The sequence below is a fragment of the Pelobates fuscus genome, chromosome 6 (assembly GCF_036172605.1).
Source record: "Pelobates fuscus isolate aPelFus1 chromosome 6, aPelFus1.pri, whole genome shotgun sequence".
In the NCBI taxonomy this organism is placed as follows: domain Eukaryota; kingdom Metazoa; phylum Chordata; class Amphibia; order Anura; family Pelobatidae; genus Pelobates; species Pelobates fuscus.
The window spans coordinates 87,704,576-87,731,572 of NC_086322.1; the positions used below are offsets into that span (position 1 = coordinate 87,704,576).

At 39.7% G+C, this 26,997-nt stretch overlaps 2 protein-coding genes across 2 annotated transcripts; both read left to right on the plus strand.

The window, feature by feature from the left end:
• The first annotated feature begins 5,452 nt into the window (after nucleotides 1-5,452).
• Nucleotides 5,453-21,930, plus strand: SLC10A4 (solute carrier family 10 member 4). Its single transcript, XM_063457935.1, has 3 exons — nucleotides 5,453-6,052; nucleotides 13,332-13,542; nucleotides 19,864-21,930. Exons 1-3 carry the CDS (start codon nucleotides 5,562-5,564, stop codon nucleotides 20,380-20,382), a joined length of 1,221 nt encoding a protein of 406 aa, XP_063314005.1. The 5' UTR covers nucleotides 5,453-5,561; the 3' UTR covers nucleotides 20,383-21,930.
• Nucleotides 21,931-24,073: 2,143 nt separating this feature from the next.
• On the plus strand, nucleotides 24,074-26,997 carry ZAR1 (zygote arrest 1). Its single transcript, XM_063457937.1, has 4 exons — nucleotides 24,074-24,721; nucleotides 25,935-26,027; nucleotides 26,127-26,201; nucleotides 26,676-26,997. Exons 1-4 carry the CDS (start codon nucleotides 24,074-24,076, stop codon nucleotides 26,817-26,819), a joined length of 960 nt encoding a protein of 319 aa, XP_063314007.1. The 3' UTR covers nucleotides 26,820-26,997.

Sequence of the window (26,997 nt, forward strand, 5' to 3'; positions counted from 1 at the left end):
TGTGTGAGTGTCTGTTAGTGAGTGTGAGTGTGTGTGTCTGTTAGTGAATGTGTGTCTGTTAGTGAATGTGTGTCTGTTAGTGAATGTGTGTCTGTTAGTGTGTGTGTGTGTGTCTGTTAGTGTGTGTGTGTGTGTCTGTTAGTGTGTGTGTGTCTGTTAGTGTGTGTGTGTCTGTTAGTGTGTGTGTGTCTGTTAGTGTGTGTGTGTCTGTTAGTGTGTGTGTGTCTGTGAGTGTGTGTGTGTGTGTGTATGTTAGTGAGTGTGTGTGTCTGCTAGTTTGTGTCTGCTAGTGACTGAGTGCGTCTGTTAGTGCGTGTCTGTTAGTGCGTGTCTGTTAGTGCGTGTCTGTTAGTGCGTGTCTGTTACTGAGTGTGAGTGTGTGTGTCTGACTGTGTGTGTGTCTGCTAGTTTGTGTCTGCTAGTGACTGAGTGCGTGTCTGTTAGTGCGTGTCTGTTAGTGCGTGTCTGTTAGTGCGTGTCTGTTAGTGCATGTGAGTGTGTCTGTTACTGAGTGTGAGTGTGTCTGTTACTGAGTGTGAGTGTGTCTGTTAGCGAGTGTGAGTGTGTCTGTTAGCGAGTGTGAGTGTGTCTGTTAGCGAGTGTATGCGTATCTGTCAGTGAATGTGTGTGTGTGTATTTAGAATGCGGGATGGGGTGAAGGTTGGGGGGGGGTGCCCGAGTTTTGTCCTGCCTAGGGCAGCACAAAACCAGGATACACCACTGGTTTGGGTACCTTCTCTACCACATCTTTTCTTAAAAGAGGAAGAGCTTCTGTTAGGAGAGCCTCTGTTTTTACTCTTAAAGGATAGCTTGACAGTAGGAAGGATGGACGTGGTTTTGATGAAAATTTTATTCTGTAACCTTCTGAAATGGTTCTTGTAATCCACCCATTTGAAGTACTCTTTTCCCATACGTGGGCGAAGAACCGAAGGCGACCTCCCACTCTTATGGCGTCAAAACTTCCACTTTTTGTCTTGCCTGTTGGATTCCGGTCTAGACCACTGGCTGTTGTTTCCACCATGTATTTGAAACCTGCGAAACCGCCCTAGGTAACGAAAAAACCTCTGACCATTGTACTGAAATCTTTTATATCCATGGTTCTTGATTCCAGAGGTAGGGCTTTCTTTGTATTTGACATCTGTCCAATAATGTCTTCCAAAGGAGTGCCAAAAAGATTGTTCCTCTCAGGACCACCTTGTCCAAAGGGTAAGTCACATAAGGATGCCTTAGACGCAGAATCAGCCGTCCATGTTCGTAGCCAAAGCGCTCTTCTGGCTACTGACGACAAACCCATAATTCTCGCTGATAAACGCAGAAACTCATTAGAGGCATCCAAAAGAAATTAATTGGAGAGTTTCAGTAGGAACAAGAGATGGGAAGGATCTGTATCTTATTTTCCCATAAGGGAATCTTCCAGGGCTTGTAGCCAAACGCTCTGAGCTCTGAGAACTGCTGAACCTGCAATTTCATCTCTGCACTGATATCCTGCGGCCTGGAATATTCTTCTACACGAAGTTTCGGCCCGTTTGTCCATTGGGTCTTTAAACCCTGAGACTTCGCCAATGGGTATAGTGGTTTTCTTTGATAGCTGGGCAATCTGAACATCCACCTTAGGAAGCTCTTCCCATTTTTCTACAGACTGTAGCTTGAACAGCAGTTTATAAATGCTTTGAAATAAACGCACGTCTTTCAGGATTCTTCCATTCTCTATGAAGGAGATCCAATATTTTAGGAGACATTGGGAAACCTTTAACCTTACCCTTGGTAGGTTCAGTTTCTTGTACTGCCGTCGTCACTTCTTTAATAACTTTCTTCAGCTCTTCTGGTGGAAACCTCTCCTCCACACTTGAAGCCAGGCTGGAAATATCCTGAAGGTGAAGAAAAAAAAGCATTCACCTGAAGAGACGTCAGACACAGAAGGAGATCTATTCCTCCTACGCTTTGTGGGCAGTTTCTCCCGAATAGCCGGTTCTTTTTCACAGCATCTTTAAAAGATTCAAAATGTCTGGGACAAATGTTCCTGAAACCAGCCCAGGAAGGATGCCATATCAGTCTGCTTGGCTTTTTCTTTTTGCGACATCCGTCAGGTAGAGGTACTGCACTTCCAGACAACATAAGTGCTTAGATTTGCTTGTGGCTTTTTTCGGAACAGAAGTTGACATCTTGTCTTATCTGGAGACACAGGACTGTGGGAAGAAACACCAGAATAAATTAATTCCAGGAGCATGCATAAAGAAAGGTGAAAAAAGGAGAGTTTAAATATATAAATCTCACCTCAAATCACCTAGGATCCGTGTAGGAGGCTGGTGACACGGAGAACCAGGACTGTACACCCACCCTTGGGGTCAGGAAGGTCCTGCACAGCCATATAGGTCCAAATTTTGAATTTGGCGCCAAACACCGTTTCGCGCATGCTCAGTAGCACGATTCTGTGTTCGGTGGAACGCAAAACCTCCCGGGCGTGCGTTCCACCGCTGTGCGCATGCGTAACGAGCAATGATCAGAAAAAAAACCCACAAAAGCCAGTACCCGGTCGCGTTCCGTAACGCAAACCCGGAAGTACTATTGCCGCTCAGTTCCCGCCCGGGAAACTATCGGGCACTCACCTCCCGGTCAGCAACCTGTGCTGAACGCACCAAATCTCCACCTGCACTGTGGGGGAACCTGTCCCTCCCGTTGCCGGGACAAGAAGAACTGGTGTGTGTCACTGGGTTACAGCTTATATGGACGCAGCAGGCGGAGCACAGCATTTAAATTCTAAAGAAGGGGGAGCTTCTTGTCCAGAACCCTAAGGAACATCCCACTTGTAAGTACTGACACTATACGAAGGGAAAATAAATAATAATAATTAAATATTAAAAAAATGTTTTAACAAAAAATGCCCCCTCAATTACATACATACACAAACACACTCCATTGTACACACATACACTACAGAAACACACTGCATTATATACACACAAACACACTGTGTATATAATGTAGTGTAGTGTGTATATGATGCAGTGTGTGTATATGATGCATTGTGTGTATATAATGCACACTACACAAACATACTGCATTATATAAACACTACACAAACACACTGTGTATATAATGCAGTGTGTGTGTGTTTGTGTAGTGTGTTTGTGTAGTGTGTGCATATAATGCAGTGTGTTTATATAATGCACACTACACAAGCACATTGCAGTATATACACACACTACAAAAATACACACGGCATCCACTACACAAATACACACACACACACACTGCATCCACTACACATGGCATGCATATTTTGTGCATTTACCTTTAGAAATAGTTTTTTTTCCAAAATGGTAAATGTACAGAATATCGGTAAGTTATCGGCTCTTAAAAATCAATATCGGTCGATCCCTATTGGGAATGACACACTTTCAGTGCCCAGCCCTGCAGAGAGTATGATATGGGAAGGGAGATTCATCATCAGGCTAGGAAACATACATAAGGATAAGCAATTCTTAAAGGACCACTATAGGCACCCAGACCATTTCAGATTAATGAAGTGGTCTGGGTGCCAGGTCCATCTAGGATTAACCCTGTCTGCTGTAAACATAGCAGTTTCAGAGAAACTGCTATGTTTACATATGGGTTAATACAGGCTCTAGTGGCTGTCTCATTGACAGCCACTAGAGGCGCTTCTCACTTTGATTTTCACAGTGAGAAGACGCCAGCGTCCATAGGATAGCATTGAGAATGCTTTCCTATGGACTGACTGCACGCAAGGCTCTTGCCGCGCATGCGCATTCAGCCGATGACGGCCAAAGGAGCCCGGCGCTGGAGAAAGGTGAGTTTTAAACCCCCTTCCTCTCCATTCAGCCTGGCGGGAGGGGGACCCTGGCACTATAGTGGTCCTTTAATGTGTAAACTAATTTACCTGCAGATTTCTAGAGAATTTAAATCTGCAGTTGTACATAACAGAAATGACTCTGCAGTTTGATTTTTCACCAGTACAGGTCCGTATGTAGAGGTGAATTAGAATACATATGAGCTCGGTTATAGACTTGGGCAGATCCTGTAGGCTGATTCAATGTCATGCCAGTAATGCAACTAAATGGTAGCATGCTGGAACCTAACCGCCCAATAAATCCAGTTACAGAACATCCTGCTAGCATTACCCCGTGTTCCCTCTTCCCCCTAAGTCTAGACTGACACAGCATATATAAGAGCAATGTAATAAGAATAAACAATCCACTTTACTTTAGGATTTCTTATTATACGTTGCAGTTAAAGAGATGAGATCTAGATGCTTAGCCTTCTGTACGTTATACTATAGTGTCAATTTGTATAAGTTAATGCACAACTATATAGACCACACTTCCATGTATTATAAAATAGTTACTACCGGTGTATAGATACCAATCTCTTACACAGTAGCCTAGTACATTCTATTTCTCTCAATGGGTGGCCAGTGGTAAAATGAGAACGTCAAGGCTATCACCGTCTGTCTTGCAAATCCTTCTGCACAGAGCAGGAAAGCAGGGTGCAGTGCCATTGGGCTCTGGGGCAACAATTATGGGGTTAAATTATTAGGGGGGGAAAAAAAATTAACTCCTGTAGGTAAGACAGCACACGGACACTGCTGCCTAGATAACAATTTGAGTTAGCGGATGAGAGTGCTCCTTTGATTGGGAAAAACCAAAGAATTGGGGAATTTTAAAGTAATTCACAAACTATCTCCTCTAAAACAAGACTGATACAAGTGAGGCCACCGCTGCCTGAGCTGGAGTTTTTTGTAATAAATATAGGAAATAATGTGAAGTTTCTATGACCAATGTTCACTTATCAATAAGCAGAACATTTTGGATAATGGCAATAGTCAATGAAAAAGGCTTTTTTATTAATGTGATAACATATACATCTTGGATGTAGCTCCACAAATTCATATCTACGCAAAGCATGTCCACACTAATTAAATAACATAAGATATAGAGTAGATAAACAAGGAAGAGAAACATGTAACACTATAGTAATGTGCTAAGAACCCATATTGACGTTCAGCCCTCTATCTATATATAGAGGATTCAAAGGTTTTTCTCCCCGGGCCCTGGGTATTGATTAAACTACACTATTTTAATACTAAAGTCCTTTCGCAAAACAGTAACTTTTGGACAATTAAAAAAAAAAAAATTGTTAAAAAAATAAATCTCCAAATCAGCTAATTTTACCTAATTTTACAGCTTTACTAAAATTTTGAATATTCTATGTCAGTTCCTCTAAATTATTGGTTTAATGAATAACCCTGCCTGTTTCAAGCCTTGTAAAGCGATCCCTGATGTATTGAAGCTAGGTTTTTCTGATAATGTAGCCCAGTAGAAAATGCTGCCTGCCTAATGCTGTGGGGGTGTGGTAAGGAGGGTGAGGCAGATGAAGGCTGCATGAGATGTGATAGACGTTCATTGCAGCCTCTGTCTGCCTGATTACTGCCTGACTGTTGCTTGAGGATGAGATAGGGGCAGCCTGTCCTTCCTCCTCCCCTTCACTAGCAGTTCATTCACAAACAAGTGGATACAATACACAGACACCAACACATCAGTGGGATGGAAAACTCAACTTCTATGGATAACGAAACTGAGTATCTACAATGGAACTCAAACGAAAGCGTAACACAAGCAACAACAGGAATGGATGATAGTAGTTCTCCTGGAGATGTCTGGACGGATCTCAACAGCATCACCTTAATGTTGCAGGGGTCCATGTCCCAGCAACTTGCCACCCCTGCTCCTTTCTGGGACACCCCGCTGAACCATGGTCTTAGTGTTTTTGTTGGGGTGGCTCTGTGTGTCACCATGCTGGGTCTAGGCTGCACGGTGGAGGTCTCCCAGATAGGGGAGCAGCTAAGGAGACCTATTGGGGTTCTTCTGGCAGCTATCAGCCAATTTGTCCTAATGCCACTGGTGGCTTTCCTCTTGGCTTTGATCTTCTCTCTGAATGAAGTGGCAGCAGTTGCTGTGCTGCTGTGTGGCTGCTGTCCTGGAGGAAACCTTTCCAATATCATGTCGCTTCTGGTGAATGGCGATATGAACCTCAGGTACCATACCACCAACTCCAATACATTAATGGATAACACAGAGTATGCTTAAATAGAAAGAATTGGGAAAATTGTGTTGGCAAGTGCCATATTCTGAGAAACCAACTATTCTAGCTTTTGCCAACATAATTATCCTAGTAATGACTTGACAAATATTGCTATATTAAAGTCAACCTTACAATACATAAACTTTAAAGTAGTAAGGAACACTGCAAGGTACAAGTAACATAAATGATGTTAGTGTGTCAAGGAAATTAGTTAAATAGAATATTTGTAACAGTTATACAGCTTTATGTCATATGCAGTGACTATGCTATATGCATAGATTACTATAACTAATAACTGTCTATTTTCCTCCCAGTATCTCTTACATGTGTTACACACACACACACACACACACACACACACTCTCTCTCTCCCTCTCATATGCCTTTCAGATTTTTATGATCCAAAAAAGAAGCTGAAATTGAGAATTGTTTCCACATTGTAAATGTACAACAGCTTAATTTTCCAAGGAAATACATATTAACATTTATCCCGCCCTTTGTCACTCTAACATGGGATGTTCGGTTTTATTAAGTGTATTATGTTTATCCCACAAAACACTAAGGTGCCCAGTTTTTAAAATATAATCCAGAGTATTTTGATATAAAAAGTAAATTAGCTGAATATAATAAGAACAACATTTCAAAAAATAGTTTTCTTTAAAATTTTAGATATTTCACAAGTTCCAGTAATGGAGTTTATCTAACGGACATTTTTATAATGATAGGGATGGTGTGCAATGCTATTCCAAATTACTTTTAAAGATATATATTCTTCTTAAGCCTCGAACAGTGACTTGCGGCAAACATTATTTATGAACAGAGGACACAGTCGGAGAATTGGCTTTCTTAAAATGGGGATATTTAGTAATTCTATGCAAAACTCAACAATGAATCTGACAAGGTTAAATTTTACACTTTTCTTTTACCTTATATTATCTCCAATAACACACACAGGAAAGCCAAGACTGTCAAAGCCAGCAATACCATTTCAGAATGTGGGAACTAATAAAATTTATATATATATATATATATATATATATATATATATATATATATATATATATATATATATATATATATATATATATATATATATATATATATATATATATTTATAATCCACATCTCAGTGTAATAAACCTTTGTCAATATCATGAACATTTGGATGGATGTTCTAACCCTTTTTAACCCCCCTCTTTTGTATTCTGTTACCCCCTCTTTCTTTTGGTTTCATTTAAAAAGTTTGTAAATTAATACACTGAAAATCTTTCAATAAAAACAATTTGACCACAATACTAGATGCATTGAAATATCAAGCGGACGTCTCCCAAATATTTCACAGAAAAACATTCTCTAGAATAAATATATTGTTTGTAGCCATCTGTTGCACCCATCCTATGACAGTTGCTCTAAAACGGACTAGTCTTAGAGTCTATGACATTTTATTAAGATTGTTTCAACGGAAGAAGGACTATAATCACACTGTTTTACATATTTTCTCAAAATAAATATTTCTGTTAAAAAAAAAAAAAAAATACCTCTGTGATAGGAAAGGATTGGGCACTCACGCCCACGAACAGTCAATCAGTTGTTGTACTTCCACAGAAATGAACTAGGAGTCCAATGAGTCTTTTGGCTGAGCATCATGGCAGTTGCAGTCCATTACTGTAGTAGTGCCAGAGATCGCCTAGATAAAACATAGTAAAACACAAGTTAGAAGAAAGGTATAAACCCGGTCAGTTCATTCTTCACAGCCTGAACAAACAAAACACTCTGTAGACACAGAAATGGAAAATACAGATTATTCCAGGCGTTGTGCTCTGTCAAGCTGTTACTGACGTGTTTTGTGTATGTGTAGGTAATAAACTACATTATGTCAGTCCTCTCTCTGCAAAGTGAACTAGGTAGGAACTGGCAATGAAGGATGACTGACACAGTTCAGGTACATACCAGATCTGTACATATTTACTAGAAATAGAGCCATATCCAAACGTGGCTCTATATATTATATTAAACATTCATATTTCACAAAACTACAGCCAGGCCCGACTGGATTAATACATATTTGTCTAATAGATCCATTGACATAGAACTAGGTCACACATATTTCATATACGGTAAATGCCAAAATAAATCTCATGTTAATATTATTAATTTTTACAAGGCACCAACAAAGTCTGCAGCTTAATATTGATCTGGACTGTGGTCACCCTCCCGGTATAGTCCCCTTCCCTGTATTCTCACTCAATCCCTAACCTTCTCTCAGTTTTTAACAGTCCCCTCTATACCACACACTCCCCCATACCAAGCCTCTCTGTGCTTCATTCTCTTTAACTCAGATTCCATTTTTCATGGATTGAAATCCCTCTTTATCCTTCACTTAAGGTTATACCAAATGCTGATCCTACTATCCTCCATTCATTTCCCTCCCTTATCGTAATGCCCATATATCCATTAAATACCAGTTACCCCAAATGTATGACACACACACATATATTAGATATATTTTTATATACAATATATGATCTTTTTACACTTTTTTTCCTGCACTCTGTCCTGTTATTCTATCCCTGTCTGCCAGCCTGTTTTCTGTTAACCCCTTGTTATACTTTATATGATATCATCCATCTGTTTCTATTAGATTGTTGAAACAGGCAGTGCTCTCCCTACCTTCCTCTGGATTGCAATGGTTGGTGTCTCCATCTAATTAGGCACACAGTAATGCGGTCAGCCTCGCTACAACCATAATTTCATATTAGACTCACTGCAAATCAATTTTTTAGGAGATAGCTTGATGTCAGTGTGGGTGACAGTGAATAGGGAGACTTGGTTCCATCTTTCTGTACCAACATTAATTGTACCTTACACATCAGTTTGTTAACATTTTATTGGCAACTGAGTCAGTTCGATTAGAAAAGAAAGAACGTGGCCCTAAGCAGCAGATGAATATTTTTCATCCTGGATTAGCTGCCCCATTTCCCAAATTAAAAAAGACACCCTTATAAATGTTGATTTTATAATTACATTTAAAAAAAAAAAAAAAATTCAGACCCCTGACCATTTTTATCATACCAATGAGTAACAAAAGGTACGTTGTGAATTATTATTCTGTACAATAGTTTATATTTAATTTCTTGAAGAACAAAATCAAATATTCTGAGACAGAATTTAATTTATAATTAATTGAACCCCTACCCCTCAAGCATTTCACTTGTACAAGTCTTCACCCCCTGTGCTATGGAAGTCCCCGGTTTACACAGATTAAATCAATTACTCTAACAAGAACACAACGGATATCAACCTGCATCCCATTAGATCAGCTAAAATTCAGAATAAAAACGGTTACGGTTTAGGAAACTGGAGAATGTACTGCAGAGATAAAACAATCTAGATTTGTAAATAGGTACAGGTGATATTCCATGATTTGGATATTGCAGTGATCACATTACGTGTACACTGAGATAATAGGCAAGTTGCCCATAAACAGAGAGCTGCAAATAAGGATAGAAATTCAACAGAAAATATGAGGAAACAGGGAAGCATGGGGGATGTTCATGAATCTTTACAAACAGTCTATTGTATTTTTTATTTTTTTTTGGGATAGCATATTTAAAACGCATATTATACAAATAGGCCTGAGTTAACTAATAATTCAGATTTATACACACTGAGCCTGACTGATCGCTTTGTTTTATTGTCAAATGTATCCATCTTCCATTATTAAATGTTAAGATATGATTAAAAACCAACAGTGACAGGTATTCTACAACATGTCCCAACCACACCTTATGGCAAGTCACCCCTTTTAATGAGAAGAGATGTAAAGGTTTTTTGTTTTTTTTTTGCTTTCCACTGCAATAACCACAGGTTCACTTGTAACATTGTAGCAGGTGTCTAGCTACTTATGACCAGCTTCTGTGCTGAGAACAAAAAGGATATTTAAAGGATCGCTATAGGGTCAGGAACACAAACATGTATTCCTGACCCTATAGTGTTAAAACCACCATCTAGCCCCCCCTGGATCTCTCATGCCTCCATAAATATAGCAACATTTTACTGTATTCAAGCATGAAGCTCTAACTCTGCATGCTGTTTGTCTCAGAAAAACAAGCAGTCTGCTGACATCATCAGAAGTGGTGGCCTGATCCAGTCACAATGCTTCCCCATAGGATTGGCTGAGACTGACAAAGAGGCAGATCAGGGGCAGTGCCAGCACAATTCAAACACAGCCCTGGCCAATCAGCATCTCCTCATAGAGATGAATTGAATCAATTAATCTATATGAGGAAAGTTCAGTGTCTGCATGCAGAGGGAGGAGATACTGAATGTTTGGATGCATTTTAGGCAGCCATGACCCAAGAAGGATCTCTAACAGCCATCTGAGTGGCCGCCAGTGAAGTTATCACGAGGCTGTAATGTAAACAGTGTTTACAGCAAAAAGCCTGAAGGTAATGATTCTACTCACCAGAACAAATTCAATAAGATGTAGTTGTTCTGGTGACTATAGTGTCCCTTTAATGCATTCAGTGCTGGAATCTGTATCACAGCTTGATATGGTTGTTATGGTGCCAGGAGGCAGTGTGTGCCGATTGATGAGAACTGGAGGATTCCCCAGCATCTAAACCCATTGCTTCTACTGCAGAGTTCAAGTTTTAAAATATATAAATAACATTATTACACACTGGTTCCACCTTCTTCCCATCCAGCGGCTACACTAGAGAGTGCCACAACACAAGGGCACCATTACGGAGGTCTGCACCCACTGGAGGAGCAAATCTCACGCTGCCAGCTCTGTCACAAGGCAGTCTGCCACTTGCTGGCAGCAGGGCTGAAAGACTAAAATACACTGCCTGTTTGGCTACTGCTCAGTGGTCCCAGAGCCGGATTAAGGTTCACAGATTGGGGCTCCCCCCTAGAGCCCTGGACTCTGTTTCTGTGAGTGCTGTTTGAGAGTATGTGTAGTGGCTGTGTACTATATGAGAAGGCAGAGAGCTGTATGGCGGGGGGCCAGAGTGTGTCTATGGCATTGTGTGCATGTGTATGTGCCTGATCATCCCTGTGTCTCTGTGTTAGTGTGCATATGTATGTCTGGGAGCATATGTGTTTTGGGTGTAGGACGGGGCTTCTTGTGGTTTTTGTGTGTTGTGTTCATAGTCACGCTGTGTTTCATGTGTTTGAGGGGACTGTGTATGATGACTATTTTCAGGGGGAGACTGTGATAGGGTGAGTAGGAGAGCAGAAAGTAAGCAGGGTGAGAGGGTATAAGTGGGACATGAGGACAGGTTAGGGTGTGACAGGATTTGGACGGTAGGTATGACAGATTTGGGGGGTGGGGGTGAGTGTAAGAGTGATGGGGTGAGTGTTACAGGTGATGGCCGGTGACTATGAATGTATTTAGCGGAGAGTATAACAGGGTTAGTCTGGCAGGTTGAGAGGGGTGGTGCGTGTGACAATGTTGGAGGGTGAGTGTGATAGAGTGAGGGCGAGAGATTGTAACAGGGTGAGGGGTGGTGAGTGAGTGTGGCAAGGTGAGTGAGGTGGTGACAATGTCTGAGGGTTAGGTGTGTGTGGGGTGAGTGACATTCTGTAGGGATGTTATATTAAACACAGCCACCCACATTGTAATCCCTGTTTTGTTTTTAATAGAACCTACATAGGTTGGAAATCCCAGCACCTGCACGTCATCTCCTTCACAGAGTGCAAGAACCACAGACCACCATTTGTCATTTTTAACCCCTTAAGGACCAAACTTCTGGAATAAAAGGGAATCATGACATGTCACACATGTCATGTGTCCTTAAGGGGTTAAAGGGCTGTTCAGGGAGACACTCTCAACCAATCACAGCCACCCAGTGCTTGTCAGGCTAACACTTCCTCATTACCCCAAACTTAACAGAGGGAATAGACTGCCGAGTACTTTCGTTTAGCATGAACGCTGAATGGAAGGATGGTCCCGGGGGACTCCAGACACTATTACCACTTCAATGAGATGAAGAAGTTATAGTGCCTACAGTGTCCTTTCAAGACCACTGCAATTGATAACTAACAGATTTGCAAACAAACAAAAGTAATGAGTGGAAGTAAGAAGCGGAAGACTTAATGGGCTAAATCAGGCTTGCAACCACATAGTTGAAAACACTTGATGCTTTTAAATGGAGGGCAATAATGTTCACTAAGATTCTCAGAGTTACATTTATTTATCTGTCTTTTTTTTACCCTTATCTGCATGATAATAAAAACTAGTGATCAAAATTTAAATTTAAATCATGTAGGTAAAAACACACGTCATGTTGGTGCCACTGAGGCCCCAAAGTAACATATCAACCCTAGAAGCATGCTTTAACTGCAATTATTACATGTTAATTACACTTACTGCAAAAAAAACAAGTGTAACATAATGTGAAACAGTAATGTCCATTACTGGCTGCTTGTAAAGTAAGAGTTCATTAACAAGTAATTGTAAAGTAATGGTTCACTAACATTTTATGAGTCACTATGAGTCAGTAATTAACTAGATTATTGGCCAGGAGTCCTTTTTTTTTATATTAAATCTCCAATATCTCCCCGAAATCTTAAAAGTGGTTCTTTCATCAGGAGATAGTCTATGCAAAATAATCTGGTACTATTTTCAATATTGTTATTATATTTTTAAGAGAGTGTATTAGAGAGATGCATCATAAACACATTCTTGAATGATCACAGGAGAGTACATATGTTTATGTTAATCAATTATAATCTGTTCAGCTTTTTTTTTTTTTTTTTTTTTTTTTTAAACAATAAAAATATGTCCAGCTTTGTTTAAGTGCACAAAGCATGTTCACAGAGTTCAGAAAATCATTAACTGGTTTCTGCAGTGTGGGCATTTTAGATTTTTATTTTCAATGGTTTATCTAAAAATATTATATGAAGACCACAGTCATCTTTTCTTTACATATTGTGACTTCTTTCCTGCACCTAATTACCTTTCATATCAACTGTCCCCTAATGCCACCTGTCAGACTGGCCTAGGAAAACCATTAAAATACTATATAAAGTGATGCGTCATTTTCTGTTATATAAAAAAAAATGTTAATCATAACAATATCTAACACCACAAGTGTACATTTCCTCTCCACTAAAGCCGACTTGGATCTAGCTTACAAAATGTAAATAGTTTTTTTCTAAATTCTATAGAATTACTATTGGAGACCATGCCCCATGGAGTAAAATCATTTTTCTCTCCTACTGTTTAGCATCATCATGACAGCATCCTCCACACTGCTAGCTTTGCTGCTCATGCCACTTTGCTTGTGGATCTATAGTCGACCCTGGATTAACACCCCATTGGTGGAGTTACTGCCACTAGGTGCTGTGAGCCTGACTCTCTGTAGTACTCTTCTGCCCATTTGTCTGGGAGTCTATATACGATACCGCTACAATAGGATTGCAGATATCCTGCTCAAGGTAAGGCTGTATAATCTATTACTGTAATGTATTACTTAATGGAACACTGGAGAACATATTGCTTAATTGTAGATCCCCTATAAATGCCATTTTCGATATCCATAATATCATTAGGTTTTACAATAAGCATTGTTGTGGTGGCATTAGCCATGAAATCCCTGTACTATGTGTAACTTCTCATTGTCTTACAAACTCGCCCTGTATTGTAATGTTGATGGTATTGCGTAAAGACTTTTCTGTACGTTCTAGAGAGGTATCAATGGCAGCACCATGGCTGAGACACGAACTAAAACAAGCAGAGATAAGAGTAGGTTGCAGGTTACACACCACATGCTTTTTAAATTGGTGATTTGATATCCTGTTGAATGTCACCAGTGCAACTATGTTATAACTGTGAATCTCCTCCAATGATGCTCCCGTGTTTGGAGTGGTGATGCAATTAGCTGGACAGACAGATTCAGGCATTGAAAGTTACATGATCACAGGGAAGACATTTTGTGTCTGTTGATTTAAATCAAATCCACCCTGGTAGCAGTCAGTAACACTTGATTTAAGTCATGATTTCTAAACATAAAGACTCAGTCTTGTTGGTTGTTATAATCTTTAAAATTTGAGCAAAAAAAACCCCCAACAAACGGAATCCTTGCAAATCCCCTATGTATATGGCACCAAGCGGTTATGAAACATGTCAGGATAATATTAGAGGAGAAGCTAGCCTTAGAGCTAAGTAAAGGAACAAAGAACCAAAACCACTGCCGCTCGCTATTTGTGGACCACCAGCACAGCTTCCAATGCAACCAGAACCTCCTACTAACAGCTTCCGTTAGGTCCACTGAGCTAAGGACAGCCATGCTCAGCTGACAATCTTAGCCAATAAGCTAAGCTCTGAACTGCCAGGCTACTGTAATCACTACCTAGCAAACTCCAGATAAGTTGTAAAACAGTTCACAAACCATTTGATTACATCAGTCCTGATACCAGAACCACTACAGTGCACCTTGGTGATTATGGTGCTTTGAGTGTTCTTTTAAAGAATTACTACAAGCACCATAACCACTCCATTGATTTAAAATGCTGCACATGTGGTGTTTAACTCCTCTGCTGCTAGAGATGTAACTCCACCTCCAGCAGTGTCATTGGGGTCATCAGCTAGCCAATACAAGAGTTATAAGCTGGCTAATGTCAATTCTGTACAACTTTCGTTGCACAGACTTCCATTCATTGGCTGAGAGCTGTCAGCTGATGTTCTCAGTCAACGAATGGCTACGGCTGTGGCTTCTGCAAAAGACAAAAAAAATTGCTCTTGTCTATAATAAGATATAAAATGAGGGAACCGTCTAGTTTGTATTGATCCTAAACAGAACGGCCACATGATTATGGCCACCACCCTTAGAAAGAATAGCCTGACAGCTAAACCAAATGTCTATTAATCATAGACATTATTACGGATTATTCTCAAATTCTGCAGCAACTTAATGGCCAAGAAAAATCAATAGGTCAGTTCACGTTGGACTTTCATTTTATTTGTTTGATTTATTGTGATGCCCAGTATTCTAGACTGTACCCCAGTGACTTACCCAAAGCAGTCCAGGTAACAGTGCTACTTGACCCTCATATCTTCCAAACACTATCTGACAGCAATGCTTGATATGTGCTCTATAGGTCAGAGATTCCTGAACAATAATCAGAGCTATATCCAGCGCTCCAATACAGTTTCATATGAGCGTTTTGACAATATTGAAATGCTAATATTTATCCACACAAACAAAATATTCATGCTGCACCTTAAGTTTTGAAAAATAATTTGTTTATAAATATTTTGTTACACATTGTATAACTGGATGGATAATTTTTTCCCCCAATGACTGTGGGAAAAAATGACTGGATAGAATAAAAAAAAAAAAAACATCATTTGAAGTAATACCAAAAAAAAATTCAGAAGTAAATGGTTAGCCTCTGAGGTCAGAGTATTGCTGCATTACATCATGTGCCTCTTACTGGATTTTTTTTTTGGTTGGGGTGGGAAATTACCACCTAGCTCCCCCCACAAAAGCACTTACCCTAATTAAATCGGAGATCAATATTTCCCTGGAATGATTAAATGCAGTTTCCTGATTCAGTTATTAAAAAAAAACCACACATCTAGAGATGTCAATAAGAGTGGGGGTGGAGGTATGTTTGCTCAAAACATTACAAGGGGGTACATCATGGTTTGTGAAGAGGGCAATCTAAATTGCAGTGCTGCAATGCACCAATTTGAAATTGTTAGCCATGGCTGTGATAGAACTTTCAGCACTGCAGCAGGTTTGTACTACATTACCCACGATGCTCAGTCATATGGCTAGCTGGGAATCATAAAAGGTTTAGGTGCATGAGGTTCGCTACAACATTACTAAATAAATATTGTTAAAACAAATGGCGCTTTTTTAATGTACTTGCAACGTTAAAATATGCCAGATTACAATATCGTAATTAAAATTATGTGGTGGTTAATTTAATACTCTAGCATTAGAAATAAGTACATTTATTTCCAACACTGTGTTTTTCAGTTGCCCATTTAGATTTAGGAGACTCCTGATTCCTGGTAAAAAAAAAAAAAAAAAAACATGGTCTTCTCTCCACAGCTCTGCTACACCCACTAAAGAAAAGAGGTTCTGCTGCACATGAGGTTCTACTGCACATAAGTGTCAATCGCCACTATGTGCCAACAGAATACTTCTCATACAGCATTCCACTTTGAGAGTATTCAAACATTGGAAAGAAGAGCACCCTCTTAGATGGTGTGATTGACAGCCAGAAAAGTGCAAACAAGAAGCTTCATAAAAGTGTGGATTTCTTAAAAAGAAAGGCAGATGCAACAGTATGTTACCACTTAAAGCACTTCTTCTTGCTTTATAGTGTTCCTTTAAACAAAATCAAACTAGTTAGAGAAGCAGGGTTTGCATGAAATCCTTCTGGTTAATTGGCAGGATATGTTCTGCACAGTAATCTTTTTTTGAGTTTGAGATATCGAGCTTCTATACCTTTCAGACAGCACAATATTTTAATGATTGTCATGTAAATACAGAGGAGAGAAAGTTTAATGGCTTTGTGAAGCGAATTTAGATCCTACGCTTGTGATGAGAATTTTGAAAAGCTTTATTTATTTCAAATTTAATAGGAAATTTGTCCGAACAATTATTTACAGCAAAGTGGAGTTCCAAAATAAATGAATACACTTAAACGTCTTGAGTATGGCAGGACATTTCTAATAATAGGTTGCCTTAAAGAGACCCTATAGGCACCAATGCCACTTCGTCTCAAGGAAGTGGTCTGGGTGCTCCCTGTTTTAATAGCAGGAGCGGCAACATTTGCTTTGCAAGGTTAATCTGCCTCTAGTGGCTGGACTACCTTATTGGCGCAGAGCAACATTTTGCCGTGAATGCGCACAAGCCTCTCAATGGTTTTCTATGGGAAAATATTGCATGGGCTAAAATATTCTTAGTGGGTATAGGGGGTGGGCCATTAACACAATTTGTGGCATGGGGCTGCTCAATGTGGCCAGACCTGCCTGAAAAGAAGACTTGGCAGCTCAGCCTAGCATAAATGCAAGACAATAGTGGGATACCAGGGAACAAAGCTGGTATAGCAGGACAGGACCCCAAAATCAGGGGTTCTCCTATTCTAATAAATAGATTCTCCTGGCGGCAGTTAACGGTTATAAAATCTCCCATGTCACCACTCAGGAAGATTGGGTCAGCCAATAAACTGGGATAAACAGTGGGGTTCTTGCATTATTATTTTAGCTCACTTCCAGCCGTACATGGGATGTGGTAATGACAATGGCATTCTCTGGTTTACCTTGGGACATTCCAGGCACCAATTCAACTGATCAACTTTTTTCTTTTACAGTTTTTGCACTAAACTTTTTTGCAGCCTGCTGCACTATAAGCTGGCCTTCGTCCTCATGTCAGAAAGACTTATAAAATATATGTACACAGCTCAGCACCAACAACACTGAGTGAGCTGCTTTTAATACACAACCTGACTGCAGACAGTCAGAGAAACTGCAAACAGGTAGTGATATCCTTACTATAGGTCTCTATGGGTGTCCTCTCCTAATGCAGGTTGCATTGTAGCTCACATAAACGAGTGTGGTCAGTGGCTGAGCTGTGTACATACATGTCAGTAGGAAGTCTTTTTATGGAGTTAGGGGCCGTGGCTATGAAGGTAAGTTTATAATGCATCATTGTACAAAACATTTATTTTTTAGCAAAACCTACAAAGATTTGTGCATGCAAATGAAAAAACAAAACAAAAACAAACAAACAAACAAACAAAAACAAACATACAGCATTCTAGATAAAAAAATTTAACAGAATCAAATTACTAGTGATACCGGAGAAACTGACGGAAGCGAAGCACAGAGAGATGGACACAGGTTTCTTCAGGAAGGAAGAGATTCTTTATTGGATCACCGATCGGGACTCAGAGGGACTAACGTCACCAAAATACAGCAAGTTCTGAGCCCCGGACAATAGTGCAGGCTCCTTATATAGGCACATAACTCCTCCCATATTAAGCTCCACCCGCACATTCTCTTAACCAATCAACACAAATAAGAATTAACTTCCTGTTTGACCGCATGGCTTGTCCAGCACAATGGAGGAGGGGGAATACTACATCCTGTATTCTTGCACATGCTCCGTACACTACTGATCGTATCTTGCCTCGTGCAACCAACTGATCGATACGTCAGCATATGCACGTACACATGCCACGTGGTAATCTCGGCCTACTAAATTTATTTTTACCGAGATTCCACCACACTAGAAATAAAGCTTGTGTATTATACATAATCACTGTTTCAAATTCAAACACCATTTCCAACTTTTGAAATTCAGAGGAGCATTTGAAGAACAGTAAATAATCCCTGAACGCTTTCTTTGATTGATAGATTTCATAAACTGACGTGTGTAGGCTGGAAGATTTATACATGTTACACACTAGCTAAGATTAATGGTCTACCCAGTCCCAGACAGCTTTCTACAACATTCCATCATAAATATTCTCTCTACTCTTATTCAACTCAAAACAGGAGCACGGCAGTCATGCATTAATTTAACTCCTTCAGAATAGTGTACAACAAATCCTTCGTTATACTGAGAGCCTGGACATGGTTTTTTTATAAAGCGTCTTGGTCGTATGTTTTAGCATTTTAAAATTATTTCTGACAATATGGCATAGATGTGTAAATAATGGAATTAATGAAAGTCAATAGGTAAGACTATACATAGAAAATCGTGAAAGCTTAATCTGAATTCCCTGGTTAAATCATTTGATATTATTACATGTTATATATCCTTCTACTTTCAATGTCAGCTAGTTTATACATACCGAGATGTGAGTAGATTATGAACACAAGACATAGGATGCCTTATCAACTACATTTTCCTAGACACATAACACCCATACATAATGCTAGACAGTTAGTGGACAAATGGCAACTTTTGGCTTGGGCTTGTCTTGCATACAAAAATCACAGAGTTCAGTGTGGATTGTCCTAAATACACAGTGTATGCATTACATGTATTTGACAGATACAGGCTGCCAGAATAGCAAGGTGTGACATAGAATATATCCATGCAACCCCCACCATCATGAGCGGCATAATATGACAGATCTTTCGCAGAGATCTATACAGATACAGTGTCCAAACTCCTCCAGGGATATCATACATACTCATTACAGTCTGACAACCTGGTCAACCCCATGTGTTGCAGTTTACTGAGCAATATCCCAGTGGACAGTCCAGTCCTGGAGAATAGTACAATTGCAGGCTATCACTCCATGCCTAAAGCCACCCATTGCTAGCAAAGGCCCTGATTAAATCCTGCCTGCTTCCACACATCGGCTGCTCTGTGTCAATAAACACCCCAAATGCACCTCCTTATATTTTAATCTGCAGGAGAATAGTGTGAAGCTCTATCTCCCATTCCTGTATGAAAGTGGACTAGGTGGAAATCAACATGTTGATGAAGTTCATCAAGTCAATGGAACAAAACAATATCTAGGTCAACGACACCTCCCAGAACATTTAGTGAGCCAGAGAAAAGCAGAGAATGATGGGACTTGTCCCCCCCCCCAAAAAAATACGATAGTGTAACACCCCTGCTGAGGGTGGACTAGGTGAGTTGTTAGAAAAGCTCAATAAAATTAGCTCACATGTTGAGGATATTTTGTTGAGAACATATTCAAAACAAGAATGAATCTAAATCTAATGCTCCTAGTAACATCCTTCAGTATCATTCTAACCGCTTCGCTTTATTCTTCTTCCATTAGGTTTCCCTTTGGTCTCTGCTGGTAACTTTGGTCCTCCTCTTTATCCTCACTGGAGCAATGCTTGGTCCAGAGCTGCTAGCTACTATCCCAGCCTCCGTCTACGTTGTAGCTCTCATCATGCCTCTTATTGGCTATGGGTTGGGATACGGCCTAGCCACATTATTCAACCTTCCACCAAACTCCAGGAGAACGGTGTCTCTGGAAACAGGATGTCAGAATGTCCAGCTCTGCACTGCCCTCCTCAAACTAGCCTTCCCTGCCCATCTCATTGGCAGCATGTACATGTTCCCCCTCCTGTATGCACTATTCCAGGCAGCCGAAGCTGGGATTTATGTCTTAGTCTACAAACTATACAGGAAGGAAGTTCTTCATAAACCAGAACCTCTGGATGAAGAGGAGGACACAGATATTTCCTACAAAAAGCTGAAAGAAGAGGAAGTTAATGACATATCTTACGGGGCTGTAACTATGTCAGACCCTAGTTCCTTACCAGTGGAGGCAGCTCAGGAAATGCACTAATTGTTGAGAAGGGGTTGACTGTCCGTGGCTGAACGGATTGTAGGAGATGCAGTTTATCTACAGCTGGACAGACACCTTTCTCACTTGTATTTGGTACATGTATAGACTACGAAGTATTTTCAAACTGATGGAAAATTTTACGAATATGTCTGTTTGCTGGAATGTGACAAGGAGTCACAGTTGAATGATTCCCAAGCATTAATGTATTTACTTTATCCTGTAAGTACATTATTGTTGAAATGTTATATTTGTGTTGACCTGCCTCCATTTGCAGTACTCAGTCTGAATATTGTTTTCCTTATTCCTGTGTAGAACCCTTACCGTGAATCCCCTGGTGCTCTACGAGTACTGTAAATGCTGTGAATAAGGAGTATGGTATGGCAAGATGCTTAGACATGGGAGCATTTAGTTAAGGTGTGTGGGTTGTGGAATAATCCCTATTTTACCCCCTTCCCACAAAATATACACAGGGAACTGCTAAAGGTTTTACATAAGGTACATATATGGATATATTTACTAAACACTATACTGTAGTGAATGGAAAATTAAATTCCAAACTTCAGGATAAAATAAATAGCCACACTGTGACTATAGTTGGAGAATTTCTTAAAATCAGCTAGTTTGCTATAAATTGTGTGACTCATTACAAATTGGGAGTTTATTGAACACATCCCATTGTATACTGGGTTTTATGCTCTTTGAATGTTTTGCCACATGTGATAAAACATAAAACGGCTTCTGTGAATAAGCCCTACACATGAATATTCTTGTGTAAATATATTGGAAATATTTATTGGCATGCATGTTTCTTCTCATAAGCATGTCAGTGGATCATGTGTCAGGGATGTTAATATAACCAAGTTTTTAAAACGCACACTCCAGGTGCCATAATAGCTGCATCACAATTTAGTTGTTAGGGTGCCAGGAGTTCCCAGCAGTCTCTCACCATAAGGGTTAAACTTTTTAATAGTAAAAATCCACAGGGTACCCATGGATTTTCTACTATTGCTACTTATTTTGGGGCAGCGAACTTCCACCACAGTGTACCAGGGTTGGCATTGGGCCTCAACTTCTCTCTCCCAGAGTGCCACACTGGTTTAAAATTCGGGGTAACCTCACAAATTGCAAAGACCATGCACATTTGCTCTGCAGCGGCTTCCTCTGTTGATTCCCCTTAAGGTAAGAAAGCACAAGGAACATGCTGACACCATAACCACTTCACTGTATTCTGGTACCTTGAGTGGCTCTTTAAAGAGTTACCATTCCATCATTTACAACTGTGATTTTCAAGATGTGGAGGACCGAGCTGTTTTTTTTTTTTTGTTTTTTTTTATCAGTCCTCAAAATATACAATCGTCTTTTTGGTGCCTGGAAAAATAAATCTCTCTCCTGACGGATTGAGAGGCACAGGAAATCTGTACAATAAAGTGTGTCACTAAAACCAGAGTCAAGCTAACATTTATTGCATTGGTGGGCCTCTGAACCACTGTTTGACACAACTCCTCTGGTATCCAATAAATTGTCAAAAGTGACTGTAAATGTGTTTGTGCCAAATAAATTAAAAAAAAATTACAACAAAATGCTCAAAGTCCAGATGCTTGCCTGTAGATGACCTCAATATATACCACTGTTTGACGCATAACCTAAAATATCTACTACAGGGAATCAAATGTAAATACAAAGTAAAACAAAACAAATGTTAGTAAAGCTTTTCTTACCTTGCCCTCTGGGCCAGTGATAGTCCTCAGACTGCTGTGGAAAATATTCTGCTTCTCCAGTCCACTTTGGAGCAACCACGATTTCAGCAAAACCTAATAAATAATTGAAAGCATTCTGTACAATTACTTGATAGATAGAAGGTGCAAAGTGAACACAATGCAAACAAGAGGGGTTTATTCACTAAACAGTAGACTGACAAGGGAGGTTAAAAAAACAAACAACATTTGCAGGTATTTTTCTAATTAGGCTATTTGGCACTCATCTTGCTGCTTGTCTGAAGTAAACAGTGAATTTAAGCAAACCCCAATTACAAATCAAAAGCCTTTTAGTTTAATTTAGCTTTTATACTGTTATTGTCACATTTAGCTGCCCACACAATAAGAAAAGTGGGTATTTATGACACTGTGTAGCAGAATTTATATATATATATAAGAAACATTTAAAAAAGTGATTATTTTTGAGTATTTCTGTCAATTGAAACATAATATTGACCAGGACTGGCAGGCCAGAGGTTTATAGCATGATAGTAATGAACCTTTAGATAATGTACTGCTATGATTTGAAATGGCCAGTCTTTATGCATAATGGTGGTTTGCAGTAAATAACGATAGGATATATCACTATGTTACAAGGTACAAATAAGAGAATAAACCACAATGGGTTTGTTCACTAAACAGTGAATTGTAATGAATTAAACTGAATTGCAAAATATAGTAAAAAAAAAAAAGTTAAATTGTGATTATAGTTATTTTTCTACTTCAGCCATTTTGTCTACATTTTGCAGTTTGTTTTCTAATTTAGTGTCTACTGAATACACTCTTTAAAAAAATATTTTAAAGTTATGCATTTCCGCCAGGAAACCATTCACTAACCCGTGAATTCGTAGGAACTCATCGGGTCATTTCTAATTTTAGGCCTAAATATTTAAGCCGGAAACATAGCATATTTGGAAATGTTTACAAATCAATTATTTTTTCCTGACATTCACAGTTTATGGAATACCTTCGCACACTGTATTGATAGAAAAGGATTGTTTTTCAAAACTTATTTTACATGGCATTGGTTAGGGCGAGCTGTTTATTCCAGGAAACTTTAAAAACGCATAAAACAGGGCTAAAATCTGAACGACGATCATTTTTTGAAGAAAATCTAGCGCAAAGACAATTCCTGAATAAAGGGTGAAGGTTAAATGGATGCCATTGGCATGTATGTGAGTCTGACAAATTAGGGTTTGAGATAGATATTGCATGAATCTGGTTACACAACTAGGGAATGCCTAGAATTAAAAATAATTTGTAGGGAATCAAAGGGTTAAAACTCTGGGGCGTGTACCGGTCCACTAATTGAAAAAAGCTCATATTTTGTCTATTACGTGTGTGGCCATACATCAGAAACCACAAATGGATTATTCACTAGAGAAGCATTTATCGAGGGCTGGAAAGGAAACTTCATATATTAGGGCAAAATAGTGAAAATATAAAACTAAATTTGGTGACTTTTTCCCCAGTGTGGGTATTTGAATCCAAAACATGAAATGTTCGAGCGAAATTGCCAACAATGTCTGCTTTTGTGTGTAATTCCCAAGCCAGAATACTTTGTGAGGAGGGCACGATGATGTAACTGATTAAAGGAAAGTTTGGAGTATGTAAAACTCAATATTCATTTTCAACATTTACCAGAGTAAACCGATGGGATTCACTTAAGTGTGACTTGTTAGGAATTCAAAGTGAATTTCACATTTAAGGACAAAATAGTCAAAATGGAAACATTCTCTAAATGAGCTTTGCTTTCAGTGCAGCTACTCTGGTCTTAAATCTGTAATTCACTTTAGTAAATACAACCCTGTTTTTTTCTCTCTTGCGTATTTAAATGAGAAACTTGAAGGGCAGGTAGAATCCATACACACCTTAGGGGTTAATCAGACTACCCACTATTTAAACACACACCTGTTTGCTACAAGTAGCCACACATTATGGCTAGCTTCACAGAAGAAGCAATGGATAACTACATGTACTCAGCATATAACCCTTATTCTTACAGATACCTTAATCCTAAAAATAAGGGAGTTAGCTGGAGGCAGAAAAATTATCATCTGACTAATTATGGAGATGCTGGGGAGTACTTTGATAATTACCAGAGGGCTCAGCTGAAGGCTATCTTGTCTCAAGTCAATCCTAACCTCACTCCAAGGTTGAGGAAAGCGAATACAAGAGATGTTGGCATTCAGGTAAATCCCAGGCAGGATGCCTCTGTTCAATGCTCATTAGGCCCCAGGACCCTTCTGAGGAGGAAGCTTGGGGCCATTAGGAAACCACCACAACCTCCCCAAACCCAAGGCAGCCCTGCTTCACCCACCAAGGCAGTGCGCTTCCCCAGGACCCTGGCTGTGTACTCCCCTGTGGCTACGGGGAGGCTGGCTCCTTTCCAAGAGGAGGACCTGGAAAAGGCAGAGGAGGACCAGGAGAAGGCAGAAGAGGAACTCCAGAGAGAAGAAGAACCCAAACCACAAAGGCCGAGAGCAGAGGAGAGCCAGGTGCAAGAGCAAACCCAGGAGGAGCCTAAAGAGAGCCCTGAGGTCCAGCAAGAAGCCTCTCTTGGGCAGACTAGAGTGAAGTTCCAGGTGAGTGTGTCCCCATTAAATAGTATTATGTAGTAATGTGGAGACCTACCGTCACACAAGCTGCTGGGCATTGTTACTAACCATCTTCCATGCCCACTGGACAGGCTGCTACATAGCAATAGAGGGCGCCTTCACATGAGGTCTATTCTGTGTGTGCATTGTCCTCTCCTCCAGGTACTGTGTGGGTCCAGTCTGAATCCCCATGGCTATCGTTGGCTTATATTCTCGCGTTAGGTGTTACCTCACTGTTTAGAACACGATCCCCAAAATATCAAAGGAGTGTGTGCCTTCTCTAAATCGGGTCAACATTGTGTCTGCTTATACTCCATAAATAGTAACATTAGGGTTCGGCATATCCTGGAGAACGTCCACTCGAATATTCCATAAACTCTAGTTCTTGGAGCACGAGAAACCGTTATTGAATGGTGGGTATGTATGTGTATACTTTTTTATTTTATAATTTTGTGTATCTAGCATTCCCTACACAGAAAGCAGGTTTGTTCACTTGGTTGGAAACTGTAGATTTTGTTTTTCTTGCGAACAGGGCTGCACAAAATGCAATTGTAGTGAACTGAAACTTGAATACAAATGTGTGCTCCCAATGCTATAGAGGTGTTTTTTTTTTTTTTTTTTTTTTTTTTTGGGGTTAGCAGGCCCCAGTGCAAAAAGTGCAAGGAAACTCCACCTCTGGCTTATTGATCTGAGTCAAACCAATGTTTTCCCACTGGAAAGCTACTGCGCATGTGCTGTAAAAAAACAACACTCTGCCAATCTGGAACAATCAGATTGAGTTACAGTAGTGTAGTTTTTACACCGGTATTTTGGCAAAGTGGCTCTCAGGAAGATGACCACTAAAGGCAAGTTAATTTGCAAATATAAACATTGCTGTTGTTACAGGACATTTTTAGCTGCAATGTTAAAATGGGGTTCAGATTTCAGTTTAGTTTTCAGTCTGAATTGTAGCAGACTGCTGAATCTTGGCTAAATATAGTCAGTTAGGCTGTAACTCTCCAAAATGGACGCTTTCCAATTGCTCTAAATATTGTGTGTGAGTGTGTGTGAGAGTGTGAGAGTGTGAGAGTGTGAGAGTGTGAGAGTGTGAGAGTGTGAGAGTGTGAGAGTGTGAGAGTGTGAGAGTGTGTCAGTCACTAGGAATATGTGTGGTAAACACAAACCTTTTATTTTTGGTTAAATCTTGACTTGTACTTTTTAGTTCCTGGAACAGAAATATGGTTATTACCACTGTAAAGACTGCAACATTCGATGGGAAAGTGCTTATGTATGGTGTGTGCAGGGTACTAACAAGGTAAGCACAGACTACATTCTGCTTTCTGTAAAACTGATGCATATAATACATTGATATGGGGTTTTTTTTTTGTTTTTTCTCCTCCCATGTTTGGTGCAGGTGTACTTCAAACAGTTTTGTAGGACCTGTCAGAAGACCTTTAATCCTTACAGAGTGGAGGACATAATGTGTCAAGTAAGTGTCTCCATCTAAATAGGGAAACCTCCTTCATGATACTGCATTGCCCTTTACACGTCTACTGAAAATGACGACATGCTTGCAAAGGGTAGCTCAGGGTATCCTCCTCCCTTCAAGGTGCCATGTTAGGTGGGACAGTCAAATGTTTCTAAAATCCATGAACCTGGTAAAAATGACTTATTTCAATATTGGAATCCGTTTACACAAAATATATTTTCCCGGTTTACGACCAGCAGAATGCAAAAACTTGAATCTGTCTTTTTATGACCTATTTTGGATTAGACTAGTTATAATGGAATACAATAACAGACTGATGTAATCCTAATGGACCATGTATCAGACATGGATTTATTATTATTATTCATTTTTCATTCGGCCAAACCATGTACTTTCCTTCTGAATATTTAAAACGACTGGTATGAGATCTGACAATGGAGATGTAACTTTGTATTTTCTATTCGCACTTTCCAGAGTTGTAAGCAAACCAGATGTGTCTGTCCAGTGAAACTTCGCCACGTAGACCCAAAAAGGCCACATCGCCAGGATTTGTGTGGCAGATGCAAGGGCAAAAGGTTGTCTTGTGATAGCACCTTCAGCTTCAAATATATTATCTAACCCAATCCCCCAACAAGTTCCTGTCCTGCTGTCGTTATTTTGGCAACGATCCATGTTTTTGTTTAACTTTTTCATTTTGGAGCAAACAAATAGGCAGGCTGTATCACTAATAAACCTTTACCACCGCATCCTATATAGTATACCTCAAACTTTTTCACTTTATGTAAGAAAAGTCTAT

Coding starts and splice junctions, on each gene's coding strand:
- SLC10A4 (XM_063457935.1), top strand. CDS start 5,562: ATGGAAAACTCAACTTCTATGGATAACGAAACTGAGTATCTACAATGG. Junction 6,053..13,331: donor AATGGCGATATGAACCTCAG/GTACCATACCAC, acceptor CCTACTGTTTAG/CATCATCATGACAGCATCCT. Junction 13,543..19,863: donor TTGCAGATATCCTGCTCAAG/GTAAGGCTGTAT, acceptor TTCTTCCATTAG/GTTTCCCTTTGGTCTCTGCT.
- ZAR1 (XM_063457937.1), top strand. CDS start 24,074: ATGGCTAGCTTCACAGAAGAAGCAATGGATAACTACATGTACTCAGCA. Junction 24,722..25,934: donor AGACTAGAGTGAAGTTCCAG/GTGAGTGTGTCC, acceptor TGTACTTTTTAG/TTCCTGGAACAGAAATATGG. Junction 26,202..26,675: donor TGGAGGACATAATGTGTCAA/GTAAGTGTCTCC, acceptor CGCACTTTCCAG/AGTTGTAAGCAAACCAGATG.